At 35.8% G+C, this 27595-nt stretch overlaps 1 protein-coding gene across 1 annotated transcript in view; it reads left to right on the forward strand.

Moving 5' to 3' along the window:
• Positions 1-7151: 7151 nt before the first annotated feature.
• Positions 7152-27595, forward strand: part of NAT10 (N-acetyltransferase 10) — a 43869-nt gene continuing 23425 nt past the window's right edge. The window contains exons 1-15 of the mRNA XM_051209152.1: positions 7152-7350; positions 7398-7489; positions 7522-7551; positions 7587-7845; positions 7881-8105; positions 12442-13261; positions 15881-16377; positions 17272-17403; positions 17484-17900; positions 19324-19423; positions 20400-20510; positions 22543-22715; positions 23893-24291; positions 24514-24878; positions 26212-26858. Coding sequence (XP_051074583.1) covers positions 7240-7350; positions 7398-7489; positions 7522-7551; positions 7587-7845; positions 7881-8105; positions 12442-13261; positions 15881-16377; positions 17272-17403; positions 17484-17900; positions 19324-19423; positions 20400-20510; positions 22543-22715; positions 23893-24291; positions 24514-24878; positions 26212-26305 — 3825 coding nt within the window. The 5' untranslated portion in view covers positions 7152-7239 and the 3' untranslated portion in view covers positions 26306-26858. Of the gene's footprint in view, positions 7351-7397; positions 7490-7521; positions 7552-7586; positions 7846-7880; positions 8106-12441; positions 13262-15880; positions 16378-17271; positions 17404-17483; positions 17901-19323; positions 19424-20399; positions 20511-22542; positions 22716-23892; positions 24292-24513; positions 24879-26211 lie in introns of the transcript that reaches the window.

Here is a 27595-nt window from a genome sequence, read left to right on the forward strand (position 1 = left end):
AGGCTCGGCATCGTGTGTTCGGGCGCAGAGACGATAATCCAATTGGTGTCACCATTTTGAAACACCGACTTCGGTGGCTTGGATATGTTCTACGAATGTCGTCCCAGAGAATTCCACGCTGTGGATTGTTTGCCGACGCTGGGACTGGTTGGAAAAAGCGGAGAGGTGGTCAGTGTGCGACATGGTGTCGGGGTATGAGAGAAAGCTGCAAGGGGTTGACTTCTGTTGGTCCTTCACGACTCCCTGGCTGGGGTCCGAGAGATGGTGAGACACAGTGGCTAGAGACGTTATCAGATATGGCTCATAGTAGAAGCCAATGGCGATCCTGCTGTAAGCTTCTTTTACTTTCTTCATAAAAAGTGGTTGTATCTTCCTTAACTGAAAGGATTCTGGTTGTACCTTATTATTATTATTATTATTATTATTATTATTATTATTATTATTACACTACCTTACACTAATCTGTGGTCGTTATTGTTCTTTTTTTCCTTATACGCACCATACCTTCTTTTTCTCTTCCCATTCTCATTGTTTTGTGTGGTGCATATATATTTGGTGCCCCCTTGTACCAATATTTGTGTTCAAATAAATAAATAGCCACACCATGTCTCTGTATGCAAGGTCTGCTACGTCCTGGCACATATCTTCATAATCGTACTTAACTAGGCTACCCTTTCACAAAGCTAGGTGGGCTGAAAATGTTATGACAGTTTCAAACTCCTTCAAGACATCACCTCTGCAATTCCGCACTTATGATCTTGGCTCAAACTGCTACTGAAGGCCTCAAACGTATTATTTTTTTCGAAATGACTGTACTTTTTGTTGGAAATGTCTTGAATATTCATCCGTATATACCCACAAAGTCTAAAAATTCTTATTTCACATCCAGTATATATAAAATTAGCGTATGAATGTGCTAAGCTGAACTTCGTCCAATATTCTTAGCAATATTTTTCATTGGCATTTGAATTCTCAATGTGTACGCGAAGTTGTCCTCATAATTCGTTTAACAGTATAGATTTTACTGATAGTTCGAATTACGCGTTCTGCATTCCGGTGTCTTTTTAATTTCGTTGTGTATAGAAACATAGTGGTCTCTGACAAAATTATTTTTAATAAAATATACACCCACCCTAATCTTCGAAGGATTCCCTATAACTTGTTGATTTCACGAGTATTGTAAGCCCCAAATGAAGGATTGATTCCATAGCGATCTATATAAACCATGATAATAATAATAATAACAACAATTTTTCCCCAATAACAGTTTGTTACATGAGGCATGCCAGTTTACAAACAAGATCGTGCCGTGTTTGTGCGTGCATAAATGGATGTAGAAATCCATACACTTTATGCGACCACATGTTTCTCTATCATCTTACGGATAACGTCACTTTCCTAACCTCTTTAATTTGTGTATCGCATAAAATTAAGGTTGTGTCGAATTTTGACTTATTTGTAACTTTTCGTGCGCGATGAAATCTATATAGAAGTTATATGTAATATTTTACAACTTTAGTAAATGCACTTTATAATATATGTAACTTCCAGATGCATAAAACCATGGTGACGTTCCTAACGTCAATTGAAATATATAAGAAAAATGAGATTGATTTCTATGTTTGTTTGAGAGTTTCTGCGTCATGAACATGGACACAATCATTCGAAAAACCCGTTCAGCGTTCTGATAACTGGTAGACATCGGTAAATTTAGTTCTTCTCTTGATCAAGTTATGCTTTGTTTAAACCTGTTAAAAACCTCCCATCCGACCTCAGTGTGGCTGAGTTTAGTTTAGTTGTTAACACCGCCGTAAAAAACTAACATAAATGCACCAGTCGCAGATATGGATGCTTGTTAGCAGTGCAGTCCGAATCGTCCTGTATGGGACTCGTCCGCTCGATATACTTGTAGATCACTAACTAGGTGGTCTGTGCTGAATGATTGGGTCTTGACAGCTAACGTCGAAATCGCACCTCGTGATCAGCCATTAACGTAGATTATCCCTTCGTCGTATCAAGGTGCTATGGATGCTTTGAAGATCATACAAAAAAGGACGTTATTACGGAAATATATCAGTAAGAATAAGTATAGAGAAGATAGTGGGAGCACCAACCCATGGGCCAGTCAATGACATACGATCAAGTTATGCGCGCTGATTATCCTAGACCTTGACGAGGATCGATGATCTGTTCGTTATTCAGTGACTCGACTGCTATGGCTCGGTGACATTTCGCCGGCTCTTCCCAGTTTTGGCAAATCACTCCGATACTTCAACCCAATAACGTTCTCTTGAAAGGCCATATCATTAACCACTGAGCTACTAAGTTCGGGCAGCCCCTGGCATTTGCAAAGTGGTGTATTTCTGTTCTTTGATATTGGTTGTTGAAATATACTTTTTGATGTTTTGTACTGTCATTGATCAGTCCATCCTATCATACATATATCCTGTGTCACTATTCATCTCTACTTATAATACTTGCGGCTTAAGGCAAGTTCGAGGTAATTCGCATTGGAGACATGAATGCCAAAAGCGACAAATCAAGTGCAGCCATAAGTATCAATAGTAAGATTCAAATAATCAATTTAAATGAAGAAATACATTGGATTCGATGGAAGTACTTATTTGAATTTGATTATTAAACGTTTTCACTCAGTAAATGGTTGTGCAGTGTCCCATTCATTCTTTTATTCCGCTTAAGCCATAGTGGCCACTTATTATTGTGAATTCTTTGTCGTGGCTGACAACCAATCTGCCTATTGGCCATCACCACGACCGTTCCCAATATAATGGTCATGCTTTACGAGTAAGACGTCTCCTTCTATTGTAGTAGAGAATCCTCTAGAATGTTCTTTTGGTCAAGCCGATCATAAGCACTAGCTCGCAATACATGTTTGCTATCATTTTGGTGGTTATGGGCTGCATCAAACACAATTCTAGACTAATAAAAAAATGCCAGCCCGTGTTCAGGAACAAGCACGTTTCTAGGCTCTATCCTTATTTCGCAACATGGAGTTAACTTTACTCCCATAGCCACCTCATATGAAAGAGATTCTCTAGGGAATATAGTGCTAGTGGTGAACGACTAGGTGGTCTGTCGCCGTCGCGCGATGTTCTACAATTTTACTGAGGCGCTAACACAAGGCGTGTTTGTCTATTTGGTGTCGTAAGGAAAATCATTTGCGTAAATAGCTTGTCTGAGTTTGTTTTGGATTATTTCAGGAATTCTGAAAGCTAGTTTTTCAAATGTAATAATCATCTCTTTCAGGGAGTATCAGAAATTGTTTAGATGGTTTTATTCATTTGTGAAGTTCATCTGTAGGTTGTGAACAGTAAACAATGTTTATACGAATATTCATCAAGATTAGAACGAATAGTTTGACAGTAATTGAGCTCCGAGTATAGAGAAGTCATTCTTAGCGATTGAAATTTAAATAATTTCAACGTTTCGTCCAGCTAACTTGTCTGGACTTCAGAGTAACAATCAACATTATTAAAGAAATATGTAGTTTTTAAACAATTAGGATAATACTGCTAAACCAATCATATTTGGACGTTGATTTTTTGTAAAATAGGATAAAATGAATCAGTTAACTACAAATCATGCCTTTGGTAATTTTGATTTTGACTATCACTCTGAAGAAGTTCAGACAAGTTAGCTGGACGAAACGTTGGAATTAGTTAAATTTCAATCGCTGAGAATATCTCAAATATAATTTTCACATATAGTAAACAATGTGTTCAAAACCACCAAAACATTGACATAAAGGGAAGTTCAAACTTTGTTTTTTCATAACCAACAATCGGTTTAATAATGGATATCACTCCATTTTATGGGGTCAGACTCTGGTTATGTGATCCTTTGTAATTTTTATTCAAACGTAAATGGAGAACATGCAGTGGTTGTGCTGGACATTGAGTTTTATTGAATAAGGAGATTAATAGACGTAATCTCACCAATCTAACCACCTCGTAGTTATTCATTTGGTGTGAACTGAGTCGAAATTCGTTCATAATGCTTAAGCAATCTCTGGAAGGTCTACTGCTATTTAATTTCATTGTACAGTTCTTTTACTTTGGAAAGAGTTTTCCAGTTGCTATTCGATTCAAACTTTTACTATTGATAGATTTCACGAGTTTGTAATATTATATTAGTATCCTATCTAATAAATACTTGTGCAGTAATGTTGATTTTCTTCGAAAATTTGTAGGGTATTCTTGGACAGTTTGTTTTACGGTAGATACCGAATTCGAAATGTCACTTTATAATCAATAAAAAAATATAAAGAACTTGTTTTGGGTAAATAACATTGCCCTGTGAGACAGAAAATAATGTCTGAATAATTTTTTGAAGTAAATATGAGAGTGGACATTGTTCTTTTCCTGTGACAAGAGACTTTAGGTACTGGAAAACGTTTTCGTGAAATGACCACAAACTTTTAATGAGTTTATATTGTACTTCTATTAGTTGAAGTCGTTTACGTTGCTTTTAATTAGTCTAGACCGGGCAGATGAAGCGTGGTATAGCTTGGTGATATGCGGACTGTGAAACCAACTGTACTCAGCAACATATATTTATATCGGAGTATTTGCAGGTCAGTGTGCAAACATTTTTGTTTCGTTTTGAGATGAAAACATAGCATTAAATCCGTTGTGTGTTGTGAAAAAGAAATACATGAACGGAACCTAATCTTGACATCATTGGAGCTAAGCAGTTCCGAAATAATTTGCGGAATAGAAGTAAAGTTGCGGCGTAGTATTTGTAAACTGTTTTGCAGAATTGGTAAATAGAAGATGGGGTATGTTGTCTCAAACCACATATCAAAACCTAGGTGAATGTGTGATGAAGCGAGATACTCGCGCGTTCGGGAAAAATTTAGAAATCCTAAGATGTATTACACAGAAATTTTTCTCTATAGTTGTTAGTTGAACAGTCAGCCATATCAATGGAACATTAGTTTGACAATCGATTTATTGAATACCTTCTCACACTCAGCCTATTGGAAGGATAACGTGTTAGATGCTCCATACGCATAGGGCCATGTGATCTAATGATCCTTCTGTGCTTGTTGACTGCTTGATTTGGAATTCCGAATACAATACTTCTGTTTGTGCTCATCTAATACTTCTTCGTTAAATTGCGTTATTTCTTGGATTCTTAGATTATTCTATAATTCAGGTACTCCCAATAATCACAGGCCACCAAAATATGGAAACTTGGGGCCATAGACATTGATACTGAAACCACTTCAGCACGTCTCATGACAGGCGGTTATGAAGGATGAAACATGTCATAAATATTCTATTCCTGACAACGTTGTCGTCTACAACATATTGATAATAGAGGATCCGAAACACAGTCAAATAAGAAGTCAAGAATGAAGGAGTTCGAAGACTCATTTGGAATATAAGCGTGTTATCGAGATGTAAGAGATTTACTAGTTGCAAGTGTTGCATAACACAAAATCTTTGATTGTGTCCCATAAAACTAATGAGGTTAGCATTAGTACAAAACTATCCATATCAGGAATTTACCGCCACGATTATCACGCGACTCTTCTCGGACAGCTTTCGGTGTACTTATTTGCTAGAAGCGATTATTATTTTAAAACCGTCTTCGTAGACCTAATACTTTTGGTGGCTCAAGGTCGACTCTCTTGATGATAGGCAATTACAAGACAAAGACAAAAAGCAATTTCTTTGGTAATTATTTTATTCGTTAGCTTATCGTAGACTTGAAACATCTTCAGAAGAAGAGTTACACCAAGTACATTACTTGTAAAAAATTAGGTGCACATAAAAGCATCGGGTTTTTTTATTCGCTTGGAAGTGCCGGGTAAGCTACATACCTGACTGATGGACGTTACTGTCCACGCCAACAAAATACTGAATTTCACCACTAGCCGTTGTCTGTTCACGAAAAGACATGCACCTTGAAGGAGGCACTTCGTTTTCTACAAATTTATCTCTCTGTTAAAACCATGTAAGTAACAAGCTGAACCAATTAGAAAAGCTATGGCACAAACTTTCTTTTAAGCTGTGATGACGATATAGTGAAAACATTCATCGTAATAGGACCCCTTTGATATACTGCTTTGCATATGAATATGGTATTGTAGTTGAAGAAGTATCGGTTAAAAGTCACCCTGATGGATTCATGGCTGAATTGATCAAGTAGATACAGTTTAACTTCGTATACCATATGTCGTTTAAACTTGAGACTATCAACAAAAGCACAGATATGCCTTTCTGAAGGTTGGTTTTATGGCGTTTTTTAAGAAATTTTTTTCAAGGACGAAGACCAACCGACTACGAAAGCGTAATTTTGTGGACTAATTGTGTATAAGTACATTTATCTTTGTTACTATAATAATACACTTGGTCCCAAAAGTGCAGATATGTTGTGATGCGACCACCCAATCTATAAAACCTTTATTAGAAGTCACATCATGGTATACACTGACTTGTCCTATCGTGAAAACCAGCAATAATACGTCTAGTACTTTTGAAGAACAAATCGGGCTGGGTAGAGAGTAATGTGTTCAAAACATAAAGCAATATGTTATGCAGAGTGACCACGCCTGCATGACCGAGTCATGTTATCTTGGCTCATCGTTGCCATATTCAGCATTCTTGATCCTCTCAAAGTATTGCGTGTTCAATGTAAATCATCTCAGCAATTATATACCAAGTTTCAAAGATTGTTTGTTTAGGAACCAATAACATTAGAAAAAAATTATTTTAGTTCAAACCTGATGCTGGCAAGCACGGTAAAATTTTCAGTCGTGTAGTTGAAACGTTTCCTACGACACTACGTTAAAATAATAACAAGGCTCCTTAGAAGTGAGACAATTTCAGTAGATCCGACAGTAGTTTAAGTTTTGATTTGTTTATGATGTACAGAAAACTCATAAATAATTTTAAACCGAGCTAGTCTTTTTCATTCATTCAACTCATGTTAGAAAAACCTGTAAGACGCAGGAGACAAACTCAAATGCTTAAAGTCAACAATAACCTCTTGTAGTATAAGTTTACACACTGTATAGTTAACATTTGAAATATAATACAGGAAGTTTGTCTGCACTTTTAACTACTTCATTTTGGTAGAGTGGAACCCAAGAAAATAAAAAATATGATGGTTTTCTATTCAAAGGCTAGATCTATGTGGATATTGTTTTGATATACCAATAATGACAGCGGCTTTTCGAACCTCTCTGTTTGCTGTTAAGGTTGGTCGAAAATGGGTCAGCTGCACAAGTTAGATAATAGGATACAGATAATGCTTAAAAATGGCATTCTTCGGAAACATAGGTCGATGTTTGTCATGGTTGGGAATAAAGGCCAGGATCAGGTAGCCAAAATTAAATTCAATAATTAAATGTAATCATCGGTGTGTAGGTCCCCATAATGCATCAAATTTTAAATTCTCTCTCAAGTAAAGGACGGCTCAGCATTTTGTGGTGCTACAAAAAGGAGTTGAGTTTTAGCACGTAAGCCTTATTTTTCATTGTCATGTTCTTAGTCACCGCAAGAAGAACCTCAAACTTTTGAAGTATGTTGTCTACGAGTAAATCCTAATGTGTTTAGCAAAAGGCGGAAAGCAGGGTTGACATCTGATGCTACAATTTTTGAGCAATTTGTATGCTCGACAGATATACGTTGGTGCTATTACGACGAGTCACATAAAATTCTTGGACAAACATTCGATATGTGTGTGCTTCAAGATTTCGAAGCTCTGACACCAAACTTACTTGCTCGGACTATTGAAACTGTTTCTGGTGGAGGTCTCATAGTTTTTTTGTTAAAATCTATGACCTCTTTACAACAGCTTTGCACTATGGCTATGGTATGGTGTTCTTCGTTCTATACTTAATTTTTCAGGATATCCATTCTCGATATCGCACTGAATCCCAGCACAATGTTGTCGGTCGATTTAACGAAAGGTTTTTGCTATCATTGGCTAGTAACCCTCGATGTCTTGTATTAGACGATCGATGGAATATCCTACCATTGTCCCGGAAAGTTCTCAGTTCACTAACGTCATTGAAGGCTGATATTAGTGATGAGTCTATTCTTCTAGAACAGAAGGAACTCCAAAAGCTTAAAGTAATGTCATTAAAGTTAAAATGCCACTTTAGAATGATCAGATCGTGAATAGTGACATTCAGTATTCTTTAAATTCATATTTTCGACTATTTACTTCATTTTATATGCAATATTAATTTCCATTATTCCAATATTATTTATATTTTTATTTGAACACAAATATTGGTACAAGAGGACACCAAATATGTATGCGCCACACATTTTTATTATCATTATATTTGTGTGTGGGCTGTGATACTGCCCGGGTGCCCAGACCGAAGCAGGATTATTCCAGTAAGTTATAACCCACAACGTAGTACAACATCCATTCTGTTTTACAAGCAATCTTTCAATCAGTCAGGTATCTGTCCATTGCTTGGCACATATTGATTTCGTAGGACAGAAAAACTATAGTAATGACTTGTTTAATAATCACTTGTACAGTTCTTTAATCGTTATTTAGAACTTGTTCAGATGATTACTTGGTTTTATTCACTGTCATGGGATTCTTTTGAGTCTAGTTATAGTGCCGTACGTATATAAATGTAACCCGTTTGCACGATATTGTGAATTGCAAGTTACACAATATAATGCAGTAGCAATCATGAAAAGAAGGGCTGAATCTTAGGAATATGGTTTTAAACGACAGAGTGGGAAGTTATACGCAGAAGATTGCTTAGATTCAAAACTGAAAATATATACAATTAACAAATTTATGCTGATGTGGACGATTCCGAGCCATGTCAGCTAAGGTCTTAAAACATTGGTTGAGTTTACCACATTGATCTCAACCGAGTAGTCGGGATCTACTGGTAGTGAACAGCAAATTCATTGTTGATATTTATCTGAAAGATGTACTGAGCGTGAAAAACTGGTTATTACCTACTATTTCGATTACAATAAGCACTATTAAAATATTAGAATTTCGAATACCTGTCTATTCGGTATATGGAATGATGACTCAGGTGACTAGATAATCTATTGTTCCATCTAAGATTCTACAACCAAGCGACAATAAAAACTGGAGAAATCACGGCATGTTTTATCAAAGAAATGGAATACGTAATATGTAAACAAACGGTCCTAAATTACATAACATATGGTCGGTTCCTGTCCAATGACATCTTAGAATTATATGACTTTAGAATCCCCAATATTTTCTGTTTTTCTATGTACTATACAATCAACATGTAATCGAATTATATTCCAAATGCGATAATTCATGAAGTCACTGACAAGTGGACTGAGCAATGTTGGTTTATTTATTTGAACACAAATATTGGTACAAGGGGGCACCAAATATATATGCACCACACAAAACAATGAGAATGGGAAGAGAAAAAGAAGGTATGGTGCGTATAAGGAAAAAAAGAACAATAACGACCACAGATTAGTGTAAGGTAGTGTAATAATAATAATAATAATGATAATAATAATAATAATAAGGTACAACCAGAATCCTTTCAGTTAAGGAAGATACAACCACTTTTTATGAAGAAAGTAAAAGAAGCTTACAGCAGGATCGCCATTGGCTTCTACTATGAGCCATATCTGATAACGTCTCTAGCCACTGTGTCTCACCATCTCTCGGACCCCAGCCAGGGAGTCGTGAAGGACCAACAGAAGTCAACCCCTTGCAGCTTTCTTTCATACCCCGACACCATGTCGCACACTGACCACCTCTCCGCTTTTTCCAACCAGTCCCAGCGTCGGCAAACAATCCACAGCGTGGAATTCTCTGGGACGACATTCGTAGAACATATCCAAGCCACCGAAGTCGGTGTTTCAAAATGGTGACACCAATTGGATTATCGTCTCTGCGCCCGAACACACGATGCCGAGCCTCTGCATTACTGACATGGTGTTGCCACTGGATGTCAGCAATCCTTCAGAGACAGCGATGATCAAACACAGAGAGTCGTCTAACATTCTCAACTCGGAGAGGCCAGGTTTCACAAGCATAGAGCAAAACTGCTCTCACTGACGCGTTGTAGATCCGACCTTTTACAGCCAAACTGACATCACGAAGGCGCCAAAGGTGGCCCAGATTGACATAAGACGCTCTGGCTTTCATTATACGTGAATCAACCTCATCACTCACGCCACCACCAGCACTTATGCAACTACCTAGATACACGAACTTCTCGACTACTTCTATCTGCTCACCATCCAGGGTGAGTACAGGATTAGAATCCTGCCAGTCTTGTAGAAGTACTTTGCACTTCGAAGGTGCAAAGCACATACCGTACCTACGGACATTGATTGCTGACTGATTAAGTGCGGATTGCATGGCTTGGGCATTATCGCACAGTAAGACAATACCATCCGCATACTCAAGGTCGAGAAGTCTTTCGCCAGGCAACATATCCACACCGCCATTACTTACATCCATCAGAGCTGTTTACAGAATGTCATTGATGGCGAACTTGAAGAGGAATGGTGAGATTGGGAAACCCTGTCTAACCCCACTGCTTGAGTGGAACAATGAAGAAAGGTGTTTGTATATAGGGCCTTTAAGATGTTAATGAACTTCTCAGGTACACCCTTCTTCAATAGACAATCCCAGAGAACAATGCTGTCCAACGAATCGAAGGCAGCCTTTATGTCAAGAAACACCACGATTGTTGGCCTGTGATAAGTATGACGGTGTCCTAACATTTGGCGGAGGGTGAAGATGTGACCAATACATCCCCGACCAGAACGAAACCCACCCTGCTCCTCGAGAGTCAATCTTTCTCGGGTTTTGAACAACCTACGAAGTATGACGGAAGCCAATAGTTTGGACGCAATCGGAAGTAGACTTATCCCCCGATAGTTGTTACAGGAACGACGCGAACCCTTTTTAAAGATAGGGACAACTATCGACTCATTCCATCACGTTAGTACACTCTCTAGTTCCCCGACTCTTGTAAACAACGTTGTCAGTTCCTTAACCAGAAGGTCACCACCATCTTCAAAAAGAGCCGGAGGTAAGTCATCTGGGCCCGGTGATCTGTAGCGCTTCAAGAGTTGGAGTTCCCTGCAGACTTCCACCTCATTTGGTGAATCAGTCGTCACCGGCCATGGAGGGCAGGACAGTCTGACCGATGTTGTCGGAGCAACAGACCATTCGAACTGCCCTTCGAAAAATTCTGCCCATCGTCCAAGACGTCGATGGGTGCTAGTGACTAGCATCCCGTCATCCTCGCATATTGTTTCGCTCACACCAGACTTCTTGCTGCCAGTGGCTCGGATGAGTTGGAAGAGCTTCCGGTAGTTACCAGATGCAGCTGCTGCTTTCAACTCATTAGCATGCTCCGACCACCAGGTTTCTCAGTCCTTATGCAAGCTTTGCCCGATTTTATTACGTAACAGCCTTTGTTCATGATCAAACTCACGGTCACCCGGAGTAGACCGACGAGCTTCGATGAGTTTTAAGGAGCCTGAAGAAACCCAGTGCTCCAGTACCCTGAGGGAACAAATGGCGTATAAACCAATTGTTGGTCACCAGCTACCACGGGACTGCATCTCCTACGATGCACTACTGCCTTGTGGGTCAGACCTTTAGGTCAAAGGCTCGGGGTGTGACTCTCTAAGAAAACCGCTTGCTTCGATGTGGGTACCCGGGCAGTATCACAGCTCACACACAAATAAAATGAAAATGACGACATTTACTGAAAATTCTGTTCATGCCATGTTGGTATGTGTAGGCTCCCTGTTTGGGATCCGCGATACGATAGCATCTGATGATTCGGCACCTTGAATTACATTGCTAAAAATCGTTAGCAATCGCGCATGTGCATCCACCAGTTGTGTTCTCCCAAATTCTAATCTGAATTCTTCATTTCCCTTTTTTTCTCTTTCCAAATTTATTTCACTGGATTATACTCCATGAATAACATCTTCAAACCCTAATCTTTCTGATTACTGCTTATACTTTTACCACCTCTACCACTACGGGATTTGAATCGACAATTGTATTTGTGTGTGGTAATGTGGTATGGCAACTCGGAATGATGTACGTACGTACGAAGTTCTACGTTGTTACTGACTGACTGACTCCAAATGTTGTTGGTTATGATTTTAGGTTTATTCTTATTAACTTATCAACTCTAAGCAACTGTACAATAGATTCATTAATGCATTAGATTGTCTATTCCTTTCCTTGTATGTCTTTCAATTTTCTTAGCTTCTCTTATTCATTTGAAATGATTTTAAATGAAAAGCTTAACTAAACATACAGTGGTTGGTTTGCGACTGTTACGAGTTCTACGTTATTCATGAACATAGTATAGTCTATCTACGTATTTTGGAATGGTTGATATAGGTGCATCATTTCAAAGTTTTTTTTCCCATGATTTCTGTTATTTGTTTCCAGGTCTCCTTAGCTGAAGATGGCTCACCATTTACTCCTTTAATAAAGTTGTGTATCACATTTGACCAGGCTAAAAGTCTTGTCCAATTCTGTGCTTCTTTGGCTTCAGCTTCGCAGTTACAAAATAAGGGCTGCAATAAAAATACTCAGGATACCACCTCCCTGGCTACGGCAAACTCTCTTCTTTCTTCGATCGGAGCTGGAACTAAGGAAACTAGTAGCTCATCAGCCTTTGTTGTTGTAACCTCCGGTAGAGGCCGGGGTAAATCTGCAGCATTGGGACTTGGATTAGCTGCTGCTTTTGAAACTGGTTTGCCTAACTTGTATGTTACTGCACCCAGTCCGGAAAACCTAAATACACTTATGCAGTTTGTTGTAAACGGTTTAAATGCTTTTCAGTATGAAGAGCACCAGGATTATATTGTTAGTCGCTCAATGAATCCTGAACACAATCAAGCTACAGTTAGAATCGACGTTTACAGACGAAGCCACAGACAATCTCTTATCTATTTACCACCATGGGAAATGGCTGCCCTATCGAGTGTCAAACAAGCAGATCTAGTATGTATAGACGAAGCTGCTGCCATTCCACTACCTCTCGTACAATCCATTATCAGTGGTCCAAGAATTGTATTTATGGCATCTACTATTAATGGTTACGAAGGCACTGGTCGATCTTTATCCTTTAAACTACTGCGTCAACTGCGATCACAATGCACCATATCAGGAACTACAACAAAGTTGTCAACAGATGATGTAAAATCTAAGTCTGTTCAATCGACGGGGAAAGACAAGATGTTATTGGGGAAAGGTTTTCGATCAGGTAAAATTTCTAAAGTATTGTTGTAATTCAACCCAGGTAATCGTTGCATGTTTATTTTATTCGTAAAAATCCTTAACGACTAATGAGACTGAAATGGTATTCAACACTGTATATTAATCAGTACGACTCAAAATTAGCATCCCCTCAAAGTGATTTATCGTTTTGGATTACTAAACTATGAAGTAGTAAAATTGAGGCAACTGAAAAGGCTGTTGATAGCCAGAAAAAATGTGGAAGAAGATGTTCGACTTGGATTTGAAGATTTCGATTACTTAGCTGTGTGGGTAATCAAATAGTTTGCTATCAAATGAATAGATTGCATAACCTGTAATCAATACTTCAACGATAATCCTAGTCGCGATAGATGAGTTAAAGGACTTGTGGAGAGAATGTATTGACAACGGCTCCAGATACACTTTGTATTTTTTTTCAATAGTTTGTTTTGTCTGGAAATGGATGTTTTGGACATATTCCCTCTGTTATTTATTCGAAATTCTGCAGAGTACACAAAGTTTACTAAAGAGTCATCTGTCTAACTTCTCTTGTTGACAACCATTTATGTCTTCAGAGTGATTTGAAACTTAGATAAACCAATCACGTTTATGTATGTGCTTACTTTACACATTCGTCTTAATTTCGAATACCCCTCCTTATCCCTTAGTTATCACCAGTGACTTTGTTCCAATAGCTATAATATCGTATCATTCTTCGTTTAGGTTACTTACTTACGCCTGTTAACCCTCTTAGAGCAGCATAGGCTGTCCACCAGCACTCTCCATCCAAACTTGTCCTCGGTAATCCTTTCCAGTTGCTAGTCATATTTTTCATGTCTGCTACCGATTCTATACACGGTGTGTTCTTTGGCCTTCCTCTTTTCCGCTTCCCTTCAGGATTCCAAGTTAGCGCTTGTCTCATGATGCATTTTGATGATTTCTTCGATCTATGTCTTATCCACTTCCAACGCCTTTTCCTAATTTCCCCTTCAGTTGGGAACTGGTTTGTTCTCTCCCAAAGTAGGCTGTTGCTAATGGTATCCGGTCAACGAACGAAGAATATCATGTGTAGAAAATTGTTTATAAGTGCTTGTACATTTTTGATGATGGTAGCAGTAATCCTCCAAGTTTCAGCTCCCTAGAGTAGAACTGTCTCGACTTTCGTTTGAAGAATCTGACTTTGATATTGGTTGACAATTGTTTCGAGTTCCATACGTTCTTCAACTGTAGGAATGCTATCCTTGCTTTGCGAATCCTCTCCTTTACGTCTGCATCCGATCCTCCTGGTTCATCGGTAATGTTGTCCAGAGCCTGTCCATCAAGTGTGACTGGTTTGGTGTTCTCCTTGTTGTATTTGAGTATCTTGGTTTTTCCTTTGTGTATGTTGAGGCCTACTGATGCAGAGGCTTCTGTTACAGTGGTTGTCTTGGCCTGGATTTGTTAGTGTTTATGAGATAGAAGGGCTAGGTGATCTGCGAAGCCTAAATCGTCGAGTTGCATGCAAGCTGTCTATTGTGTTCCGTCTTCGTTCTGATGGGATTATAATAATCTAGTGTCTAACGTGGTTACTAACCTCATTGATCTGAATTCGTGATATACTTTGTTAGGTCTTATGTAGTTGAGGGTAGTTGTAAGAAAATCCCAAGTGGTTTTCTCTAGCTATCCGCTCTATGTTTAATGAATTCCTTTACTCATTACCCTAAAGGTTTTACTAATTTTTTTAAATCCTTTTTACCGTCGTCAAGTATGTCCGCATAGTGACACACTTCATAGCATGCTTTGTTTTGTCGAATGCTAGATTAATTCAGTATTTAGGTATTGCATTCGATTGATAAGTGTTTTGTTGTTAATTAATTTAGTGGCTGCTCTTACATTGTATTTTAAGTTATTTTAGAGTCACTATCTTATTCACTTACATAACCCATTCAACGATATAACTTTTGAAATTGGCCTCATCTACAAAAATGAAAAAACAACCATTTTTTATGATAAGCTTTAAGCAGATAATCTTTGCCAACCAAGATTTTAGGTGATTGATTTATTAGCAGTTTGGATAATGTGATGACAAGACGAAGATTATCAGTATTATGCGATATATTTCGAACAATCTGATCACACATATACTTGTTAAGGCATTGTATGCGAAAAATCTAAAGTCAACTAAACAAATTAGAAGATAAACGGAAACAGAAATAATAGTAAAGTACACAGTATGAAAACTAAGCAGAATAATGGATCAGTATTACCAGAGTAGAAACAAATTGTATATATATATAGTGGGGTTCAGTTTTTGTATAGCCAAGGCTTGAATAAACCTTAGTATACGCCCTTGAAAACTCTTGTACAAACTACAAAGGATGACTTGATATCAACCTTTGGCATTGCCGAAATATATCACAATTCTGTTAACGTTCGTCTTCTCATTGCATTATCCAAATTTATCAGATGGATTACCCATTCTAAATTTTATTATCAATAGTTGGGAATTTCATACTCGGTAAGTGAACAGGGGTCCATAACGTACCAGTTGTATAATATGTTTTGCACTAACTTGTGAGCGTTATTTAGTCTGTTTTTAATCTGGATCATAATTTCTAAACCGTTATACTGTTTACTTCTTTTACAGTTGATACTTCACGGGTTTTATTTGAAGTATCTCTCACTGAAGCTATTCGTTATGCTAGTGGCGATCCAATCGAAGCTTGGTTATTTGACTTATTGTGTTTGGATTGTGGAGAGTCTCTGTCTCGTGAACAACAAGCTAATGAAGTCAATATTTATCTTCCTCCTGTTGATCAATGCCAGTTGTATTATGTTAATAGGGATACTTTGTTTTCATATCACAAGTCAACGGAAATATTTTTACATAGACTGATGGCTCTTTATGTTTCGTCACATTATAAAAATTCCCCAAATGATTTACAACTACTTTCAGATGCACCTGCTCATCATATATTTTGTCTTCTTGCTCCATATGATCATAAATCTGGCTATGTACCAGAGGTTCTTTGTGTGCTGCAAGTTTCTTTAGAGGGGAAAATAAACAAGGATCGAGTGATGCATAACCTTTCTCGTGGTTTACGTCCTTCTGGTGATTTGATCCCTTGGACATTGTCTCAACAGGTATTCTTCCATTAAGAATAAGATTATATCAGTTTTCTCTATATGGTGGATGCATGAAAAGTAGTGATTTGACCTTTTCTCCGAAAGACGTTTATTTTTTCGGATGATAATATTAGTAGAGTAAAATCGTTCACTAGCTCCACTTCCAGCTTTACTTTTGCCTATAAAAACATTCTGTAGCGCAGACGTTTTTTATATTTGTCATCATCCTAACATTAATTCAGAAAATTGAATAAAGTAATTTGAACTGTAAGTTGTTTGGCCGTAAAGTGATAAAATCGAGTTATGTATGTCTCAATTTCTGTGTGTCTATCGATTGGAGGAAGGTAATCAAGATCGGTCAAACTGTTATTAACTGAAGGGTAACATAATAGTGAAAGGATTTGATTTGTAGCTAATAGGTCGCGGTTCGGAATAGATATTCTTAGTAGCTGGTGCTGACCAAAGCTTGAAATATCAGACTTTATTTGGTTAATGAGCTTTATTCTTCAATTTTCAGTTGATGGTGTGCATAATATACCAGTAGATCAATCAGTAGCCTAAGTTTTTTGTGACTTTTATGTTCCTTAAACTAGGAGATTAAACTAGTCAACGTGTTTCTCAAATTTTATTAGCATCTGCTTATAAGTAAATAAATTTCCACTTTAGTTATTGTGTCAGTTACGTAGGTTATATTCGAATCCCCTTTGTGTTTTTTTACGGGCTGAGCTCAGTGTCTCTAATCCTTTTTAGTTTTAACTAGAAAAATTTTAGGTAGTGTAGTTGTAGTTTGTTTTAGAGCATAAATAAATTGTGTCGATTCATTTAATTCAGAAGTTCAATTACATCCATTTGATTATTCCATGCAGTGTGTTTGTCTCAATTACTGTACTTGATTGATCCTTTGTTTTATAGTTCTGTGATGCCAACTTTGGTGAATTATCTGGTGTTCGTGTAGTACGAATAGCTACTCATCCTGATTATCAAGGTCTTGGTTATGGGACAAGAGCGTTGAAACTCTTATATGACTATTACAACGAGCAAACGGTAAGAGCTTTCATTATATGAATGAGAAGCTTCGCGCTCTATTAATTACTGACCATAAATTGTTTGCTTTTCCTTTTTAGGATATTGAAGTTCTTCCAGAAAATCAGCATACTGACATCCAAACTGAAAATGTTGGCTGCAATCGTTCTACCGAAGAGACTAAAAGCTTGAACCAAACATCCAATAAATCTTTAAAATTCAAACCTTCAACCTTAAGTTTTAACTGTGATTTAGATGAAGAGAACTATGACAATCAGGATGACTCAGATGCTAGTTTGGAATCTAATAATACAAGATTATCTGAAAATAATTCAAATCTTCTCACAGAAATAATCAAACGGCGTGAACCTACGAGTCTGCCCCCTTTACTTAGTCGTCTTATTGAACGTCCTTCTGAGAAACTTGATTACATTGGTGTTTCTTTCGGTGCTACTCCCAGCTTGTTAAGATTTTGGAAACGATCAGGTTACATCCCAGTTTATCTTCGTCAAAATATGGTGAGAGTTTTCTAATGGCCAATTTGTGGTCATTTTTCGATTATGTTGAGAATGCTACTTTGACTTCTGTGCGATTATTATATGTCAGTGCGAATCGGAAACTGAAAAATGCTATTCTTATGGATGTAGTATATACAAACAGGTTGTTTTTAGTGGAGCTAATAGATTCTCATGTGATAACTTAATTCAAATTAGTACTTCAATGTCGACTAATTACAAATAACATGATTTAAGACGGTAGCAGACTAGTTCACATTACCATCTTTCGTAACGACACCGAAGAATAATCGAGTGGAGGTTGATGCAAGATATTATAATGCTTAATATTTTGGCTAGATCAATAATGAATATATATACTCTACAAAAATCAGTTTTGTGCTGCACAAAATATTCTCATGTCTAGCTAATATGTAGTATCCTTCCACATAATTAAAGTATACTAACGTACATCATGTATTCTCTTCTACTTGATGATAATATAATTTTGACGATATGGTTAACACTTTTCTTTATATAATGTTACACGTCACATTTTAATGTATAAATAAATCTTTCATTGTGTATAATATTTTACTCAGTCTATGTGACAACAGAATGTACAAGTGCACATTTTTCCATTATGATTCCCCTCTGACGATAGTAGAAATAGACACCTAACTCCAGTAAATATGTTAGTTCCTCTAAATAACCAAGTTAAGTCACTTGTATATAATCTTTTTGTGACGTTGAATCTGAAGATATTTTCTGTAATAAATGTGACCTTTGTGGCTGTATACACAATTCAAAGTACTGATTCAAAATTGTCCTTTAGCTTGTTTTCACTTGTGCTTATGAAATTAAGTGTATCCATACGTACCTGTAAGTGGTTTTTTATACCTAAATGTCAAAACTATAATTTATGTGGTGTATATAACTATCTTATATACTGATAATAAATCATAAAATGTGGTCGAGGGCGTTGATCATTACTGCGAATAGTAAACGATATTCACATGTACCAAACTAATGTTTTTCAATACATGCATAGAACACTTGTGTGTAATTTTGTTATTAGGTTTTGCTTATCAGACAGATTAATTCCATGTGGTTACATTGTTGTCTTCAAATTTGGTCTGTTTGTTTTTACTATTTTTGCATTGAAGACAAACTATAATTGTTCAGTAGTAATGGGTGCATCAAATAATTATTGCCTATTTTCATGCTTCTGTTATTGCCTTTGAAATATTGACAGCTTATTAAGCATTCCTGCCACTGGTAGTATGTGCGTAAATCTTGAAGATTCATATGGAATTCACTAGATTGACAATATCTCTTACTTTTAGTAATTTGATGTTAGTTATTTATTTTGTGACAAATAGTATTACATGTCCGAATGCAACATCTTGGAATTACTTGACATTTTTGTTTGTTTTTAATTTTAAAGAATGAGCTGACAGGGGAATTTACATGCATAATGGTGAAACCATTTAAGCATCAAAGTGTCTCGTCGCAATCGGCAGAATGGCTTCAGAATTACTTTTATGGTTAGTTCTTGACCGTATTCATTTATATATCATTGTCAGCTGTTTGTTTTCTTCCTTGTATTGTTGTTTGCTGAGTATCTTTTTTATCAAGGTAATGAATTAGATAGACAATTAGAGATACTCCTAAATCAATTGTGTTTATATTTAGTCACAAAAAGAATAAGGACTGTCAAAAATATGCATTATCGAAACACCTCTCTTAATGTTAGCCCAGTAATTGGTAATTGATGAGGTCAGAATCAAGGAGTGAAATGTTCTTAACTTATAGTTAGATGACACTGCTCAAAATTCACCTGACACGGATGCACTAAGTTTTTAGCGTATTATTACTCCATTCACTTCATTTAAGTATTAAATTTGGTCCTTGTAAGTTAGATTTTTTATTGTCAGTTGATTATTACCGTTGGTATCATTATTTTCACTCTTTTACTTTTCATGTTGATTACTCTGCTGTTTTTATGTAAGTTGTGGCAACTTGAAATGATACACTTTTGGGATAGTTTCTATATTTTTAAATGACCGATTGACTATATTCAACGTGTAAAATTCCGTTCTAATGAACAGCATAAGTTTTCCTAACAATAAAGCGATGTGTTCAATTTCGCTTGCTTGTTTTTCTCTTCATTATAAGAGTGTTTTACTCTGCATAAATTTCGCTCGGCAGTTATGTTGTTAATGGTACTAGAGTAACTACTTCAAAGATGACTTTTTCATACTCTACGTCAATTCCTGCGAACATTTCCCTTTATTCACTTTCTGAAATGTATGTTTAACTTTAGGAATTAAAGTATAGCAAAAGTTATCGACGTAATTCATCATAAGACGATCTTTTACAGTTGGTGTATAGTCTATTTTAACTGTATTATTCCTGTTTACCATATGCTTAATGTCCAAATTAATTATACCTTGGCTAATATTCTACCTTTCATAAATACTACTAATGTAATTAATAATTATTATTTTATATTTTATACAGATTTTACCAAACGTTTAATACATCTTTTCCCTGGACCATTTAGACATATGGATGGAACTTACGGTCTTGAACTCCTTAGTCATAAAACAATGGATACTGCAATATCTAATGGTAATTTGTTTAAATTGTTAAGTTTTTCAACTTCATCTAGTTTACATGCCCTAAAATTCTACTAATCTCTTAAAACTAGTCCATATATATTCATTTGATGTTAGGTTCCCCATGTTTGATAAGTAGAGTTTGTCGCCATAAGTGATAACAAGCCTAGTTTCTCCATAACGGCCATATTATTTTAAATAAATTGTAATACTGAAAACATAGTGACTAACCTTCAAAATATAAACCACATATTATGCAACTTTTCGCTTAGAAATCTATAAGAAACAACAGCATGTTGTTGTTCTGTCAATAATGTTGTACTAGATCTATTTTTTTCGTTTATGACTGAATACATAAATTGGAGTACATACGAATGTTGTTGAAAACTAGATATTTTGTTTACATTCAAAAATTATGAATATGTAGTGCATATGCTAAACTACATCCTATTTAGACGTACAGTAGTGGCTGTAATGGGAGTAAATTGGAGGATAGTTAAGAGTAAACTAAATAGAGAAGTAGGATTGACTGCTAATTTAATCTGTGTTACTACGTGCAGACTGTTTAGTTGGAGTCTGCATGATAACTATGATTAATACTCAAGTTATTTATTATCTCGTTTACCAGGTACATGATCGTGTCTTTGAACCACGCTCCAAGTGTAAGAGATAGTATAAATACCTGATTGTTCACATACTAAGTGGAATGAGGTTCAAACTTGTGATTTATTAGCTGAAAGCCGAACTTCTTAACCTGTTATTCACTCCCCCACTCCATAATTATTCATAGCTGACGACCTTAAAAAATGATATGAAACCTATCGTTGTAATGCAGTTGTATACATACTTTTTATTCCCTTATTTCATTTATCTAGTATAATATATCGGTCTTTTTCGTTTAGCATTGCTACCTATACTATACTAATCTTGGCCGTTATTCGACACGAGTCATGTAATTACTTTCAGAATATATATAATTTGTTATCATTCCTTTCGAGCTATTTTTGTGTTTAGTTATACCATTATCCAACCTCCTTAAAGATTCATTCACCAATGTTTTAACTTGAGCCCATACACATTCATACTAGGTCCTGTATGCGTTCTGACTAGCCATATTAACGTCTGTGAAACGTTTTATCTTTCAACTTAATGATGCCTATGTGAGTATCGTTGATTTTATCAGTTCACCTTAATTCTAGAATTTTAGAAATTCCACTACCGTATTATAAAATAAACAGTGATTGAATTTTTGATAGTTTTTAAGTTAATATAATTGTTTAACATGGATCTTTCTTTCTCATCGATGTGTTCGCACTGTTGATTTTAACTCCATTCTCTTTGCCTTGTCGGTTGTTTGCTTGAAGTAGATACGATTCGTCTTGATACTTTACCCAGTCAGTTGTACTCTTAACTTTCCAATATGGAGGACATATAATAAACCTGTCCATAAAGTTAGTTTTGGCTTAAAACCAACTTAAATTATCGAAATTAATCAAATACTTAGCTATATCGTTTATTCTAAATTTCATTTTTTCCTATGAGTAGATTTTAAGTGTATATTATATGTTGATGGATCATTCTTATTTTATTTTATTTTATTTGATCACATAAATATTGGTACAAGGGGGCACCAGATACTTATGCACCACACAATGACAATGAGGATGGAAAGAGAGAAAAGAATGTAAGGTGCGTATAAGAAAGAAAAAAAGGGAGCACTATAACGAACACAGATTAGTGTTTGGTTGTGTAATAATAATAATAATAATAATAATAATAATAATAATAATAATAATAATAGGGGAAACGGAAAGGTACAACCAGAAAGAATTCTTTCAGTTAAGGAAGTTACAACCACTTTTATGAAGAAAGTAAAAGAAGGTAACAGCACGATCGCCTTCAACTTCGTAATTCATAATAGCATTTGATCCAAACTGATGTAGATTTACTGTTATTTATATATACTTGTATGATGCTAATACAAGCACAACTTCGAAGTATATTGGTAAAAAGTGTTTCATTGATTACTTCTTTTTCTATATTAGAGCTTACCCAATCAGAAATTAGCAGCTTATTTAATGCAATGGATTTAGAAAGATTAAGGCGTTATAGCAGGTCACTTGTTGATTTCCATCTTGTCAACGATCTGTTACCTCGTTTAGCTCAGATTTATTTCCAAAGGCGTCTGCCAAATGTGCGTTTAAATAAAACTCAACAGGTAAACATAGTAATTTTATTAATTTAAATATAAATATATTTCTGAAATTTCTGACATTTTGCAACCTAGCGTGATGTGCTTCTCTGAATAAGCAATATCAGAAATCTCAAATTTCTACTCATTGGAACTTTACAAATGTACGATTGTTTCTATTATTAGCAATATAACCAGTACTTTTATTTGAAATTATCAAGTTAGACCTTGGTAGTGATAATTACAAATTCATAATAATTTTATGGATGATATGTAGTTCATATCATCACAAAACAATAGCAAAAGTGTCTTGCCACCTTATTATTCCTTATGTTAAACTAACTATTATGTGAACCGATGTACGCGTATACCAGGTCTTATGTTTTGCATGATTGATTATTAAGTGGAGAGTGGCTTTATGGTAAAAGCGATCGCATTTTATTTGTACGATCTCAGGCCGAAATCGTGCTTAGATTGGGAGTTTAAGTAGTATTACAATCACTGGGTTTATTATTTTACTGAAATTTTTATGTTATAAACCGAATAATTAAAGCATCAACAACTCTCACATAACAAGTGTGGCTCGAAGCCGAGTACCTGAGTTTATACTGTATAGATATGTTACATATTAAAATTGTTTTTGAAGGTGTCTGAGTTCTCGTACAACATATCCGGAAAACTAATTATTTCCTTTGGAAATTAATTTAATAACTTCCACTTTTACAAATATTATTGGATTTCACGAATATTATCGTAAATTACGTTTCATTTTTTAGCCAGCAACCTTACAACAATAAAACCTTTAAATAAACATATCCAAATATATGTCAATAGCTAGTGTACTCCTGGCTACCAAAATTGTGAATTATTATAGCAGTAGGGACGTTTTGTTTTCATATCATTTTCTCGGAAAAAAACTGATATTCGACGAGCGTGTTTGGTTTTATTCGTCAGTAATAAACGCAACGGATTGTGTTAGCCATCAAAGAATAAAAGATAACGAAAACTGATCTATGTATAGTGATTTGCTCTTGCTGTTGGTGGAATATTGTTTTGGTCCACTCTTATAATCATCAACCTACCCACTTCTGATATATGTGAAGAATGTAATTGTACATTGTTTTATTACAATCACATGATGAAGCTTTGTTTTTATTTATTCATGTATATACTATGTCAGTTGTCTAACATTTTTTCCATGTAGGTTATCCTATTATGCATGGGTTTACAACATAAAACAGTAGAACAAATATCCAGTGAATTTAGTCGTTTACTTGGTGATTCTACTCGTCCTCAAATTCGAGTTTCTGGACTTGCACGGCCTGATGATGCTGTATATTCAATACTAAATTCTCTCAAAGAAAAGTGTGACCCATCTGGATCTACATCTAGCATCGATTCTTTTGGTCATAAAAAGAAGGGACCAGATACTGGTGTTAATTCAGGTTGGACTAAGTGTATTCTTGGTCTTCTGTTTGTTATTGTTCGTGAGCATATCAAGTCGTTAGACTCAATACTTGCATCTGAGAGGAAATGTGGGATAGAATCAAAGAAAAATACTATCGATGGACAATTGCAGCCAGTCATCGATGTGGATCTGAAAGTAAGTTTTCGTACTGTAAAACCTAAACTAAGCTAGTTCTAAGCCATATTCAAGTATTTTGAGATATCGAACCTATCAAATGTTTCTGATTTTAAAGTATGTATTTTTCTCGGTACTTACTGTTTATTATTATAGGTGGATAATGTTCTGTTTTTAATTTCTTTATAAATGCACTGAATGTGCACCATAATTTGTATTTTCGTCACATTTGAATTTTTCTAGGACGGAAATTATGCCGCCCTTAGAGTAGATGAAAATACTTTATCAGAGTCTGACGAAGACAAGTCTGAAGAGTATGAAAATTCACTTTCACATGATGATAGCGATAGTAATTCGAAAAATGCAGAACACACAAATAATCATCATTTGGAGTGTAAATCAGAAATCAGTGACTCTGAACGTGAACGTAGATCTACTTTAGTACATCAACTAATATCTGAAGAAATTACCGGCCAAAGTAATTTATTCTCTGCTTACAAAATTCAAGGTTCTGAAACTGATTGGGCTGAAGCTGTTGTAGGACATGGAGCTGATCTTTCTTCACTTACTGTTAAATTACCATCTAATCAAAAAAATAACAATAAACGGTAAGTAGTAAGTTTCGCAGAAAGTAGAGTTGAAGTCGCTTCATTTGAAAACATACTAACGTTTCGTATATATTTCGCATAATTACTTGGGACGATTTGAGAGATGATATAACATTATTAAATCTTACATTATCGGTGCGATTCAGTCTTATGAGTTTCATACATCTTCATCTAATTGTTCGTGTTAAACATGAAATTCCAACGAAGTTATTATATCTTCAAGAAAAAAAACGAGTTTCTTTCTTTTTGTTTCAGATCGACTTGGTCAATTTATTTATTATAGGATTAGATAATAATTTACTCCACCTATTGATTAATTTATATATATTGCTTGTAGGATCAGTGACTTATTCACTATGAACAATCACTATGATTATCTTTTAAATCTTCTCTTACATAGCAAAAATAATTTGATTAGGATTTATTGCTATTTCTTTTTGGTAGATTGATATTAATTATAAGTTCCAGATACTTATTTAACATATTTAGATAATTCCATAATAAACTTTTGTTAATTACTTGTTTATATTTCCTTGAAAATCTTATATTTTATACTGATTTACTGAGAACAATTTTCATTTAAATCAATTGTGTGACGAAAACATTTTTCTTGCATAATAGAAGCATAAAAAGTATTTCTTGTTAAAGACAAAAAGGTTATTTCCACGAGTTCTAGTAACTCTTTTTGTTATTGTTATTCTTTAATTTAATTTAAAAAATATGCACTACAAAGTAAATGCCATGTCTTCTGGTTTTTATACTGTTTTAACTTAAACATTTTATGTTTCCGTGTATTATTCAATTCTTTTACAATTATTAATCTTGATCTATCTTTTGGATAAAATATTCAAGATCTTAACAACTGCTTATTGAGTTTCTGATTAAGAATAACATTCTTGTGTGTTTATGTATTCCCCTCTGTTACATGGATCAGCAAATTTTTATCATTATCTTTAACAGATATGTTCTGACTTATTGGTTTGCGGCTATATAGCTTTGAAAGTGAATTTATTTAATTAATCCTTTTTGGTTATTTTATGTCACGATAAGTGTATTCCGTTTATTTAGAAATTAGAAGAACCCTATGACAATGAAGAAATTCAACTGGTCTTTAAGTTACTCTATTAAATTTACTGACGTGAATACGAAGATGAACTTTTTCACTGACTGCAAAATAGCATAAATATCCTAAATGTTATTAGAAAATATTCATCACAGTTTATATATATCTGATCTCTCAAACGATACACTTTGGGGATCATTATGTCAAAAAGATTTTATATCGTTTCTTAACTTATCTATATCTTAATTTTTTTAATTTTGCTTTTCTTAGAAAAAATAAAGATCAACAATCTTGTCACTTCGAGAAGAAAAAACATAATAGAAAACTTAAATTGACTAAATCGAAGCGTCAAAAGCTGACTTGATTTCGGAATTATTATTTTCTTGTATACAATGATGTAAAGATTTAAATATATAGTCAACTATGTATCCCCGACTTTTTATTTTTCATGTAACATTTTGATGGGCTGATTTAATCGGACTTATCCAACACATTACTGATTATCTTATCATTTTTCGTTATCACTTCCTTAGAACTGATGAATTATTTATTATTTATTTATTTGGACACATGAATATTGGTACAGGAGAGCGCCAATATATATATGCCACACAAAACAATGAAAATTCGAGAGGAATACAAAGAAAGAAAAAGAAAAAAAAGCTAAGGAGCGCAACAAAAAAAAGAGAGAACAATAACGAAGAGATTGGTGTAAGGTAATGTGCTAGTAATCAGGGAACGGAAAGGTACAATCGGAAGAAATCTTTCAGGTAAGGGAGACAGAACCGCTTTTTATGAAGAAAGTAAAAGAAGGTTACAGCAGGATCGCCACTGGCTTCTATTCTGAGCCATATCTGATAACGTCTCTAGCCACTGTGTTGCACCATCTCTTAGACCCCAACCAGGGAGTCGTGAAGGACCAACACAAGTCAGTCCTTTGCAGCTTTCTTTCATGCCACGACACCATGTCATGCACTGACCACCTCTCCGCTTCTTCCAACCAGTCTCAGAGTCGGCAAATAATGCACGACGTGGAATTCTCTGGGACGACATTCGTAGAACATGTCCAAGCCACCGAAGTCGGTGTTTCAAGATGGTGACACCAATTGAATTATCATCTCTGTGCCCGAACACACGATGCTGAGCCTCTGCATTACTAATATGGTGTTGCCACTGAATGTCAGCAATCCTTCGGAGACAGCGATGATCAAACACAGAGAGTCGTCTAACGTCCTCAACTCGGAGAGGCCAGGTTTCACAAGCATAGAGCAAAACTGCTCTCACCGACGCGTTGTAGATCCGACCTTTTACAGCCAAACTGACATCACGAAGGCGCCAAAGATGGCCCAGATTGACATAAGACGCTCTGGCTTTCACCATACGTGCATTGATCTCATCACTCACACCCCTACCAGCACTTATGCAACTACCCAGATACACGAACTTCTCGACTACGTCTATCTGCTCACCATCCAGGGTGAGTACAGGATTCCAATCCTGCCAGTCTTGTAGAAGTACTTTGCACTTCGAAGGTGCAAAGCACATACCATACCTACGGACATTGATTGCCAACTGATTAAGTGCGGATTGCATGCCTTGGCCCCCGAATGCCCTGGTACGGCCGAGAGTGGGGTGAGTCCGCTCTCCCTCTCGA

This window comes from Schistosoma haematobium, chromosome 1 (assembly GCF_000699445.3).
Source record: "Schistosoma haematobium chromosome 1, whole genome shotgun sequence".
In the NCBI taxonomy this organism is placed as follows: domain Eukaryota; kingdom Metazoa; phylum Platyhelminthes; class Trematoda; order Strigeidida; family Schistosomatidae; genus Schistosoma; species Schistosoma haematobium.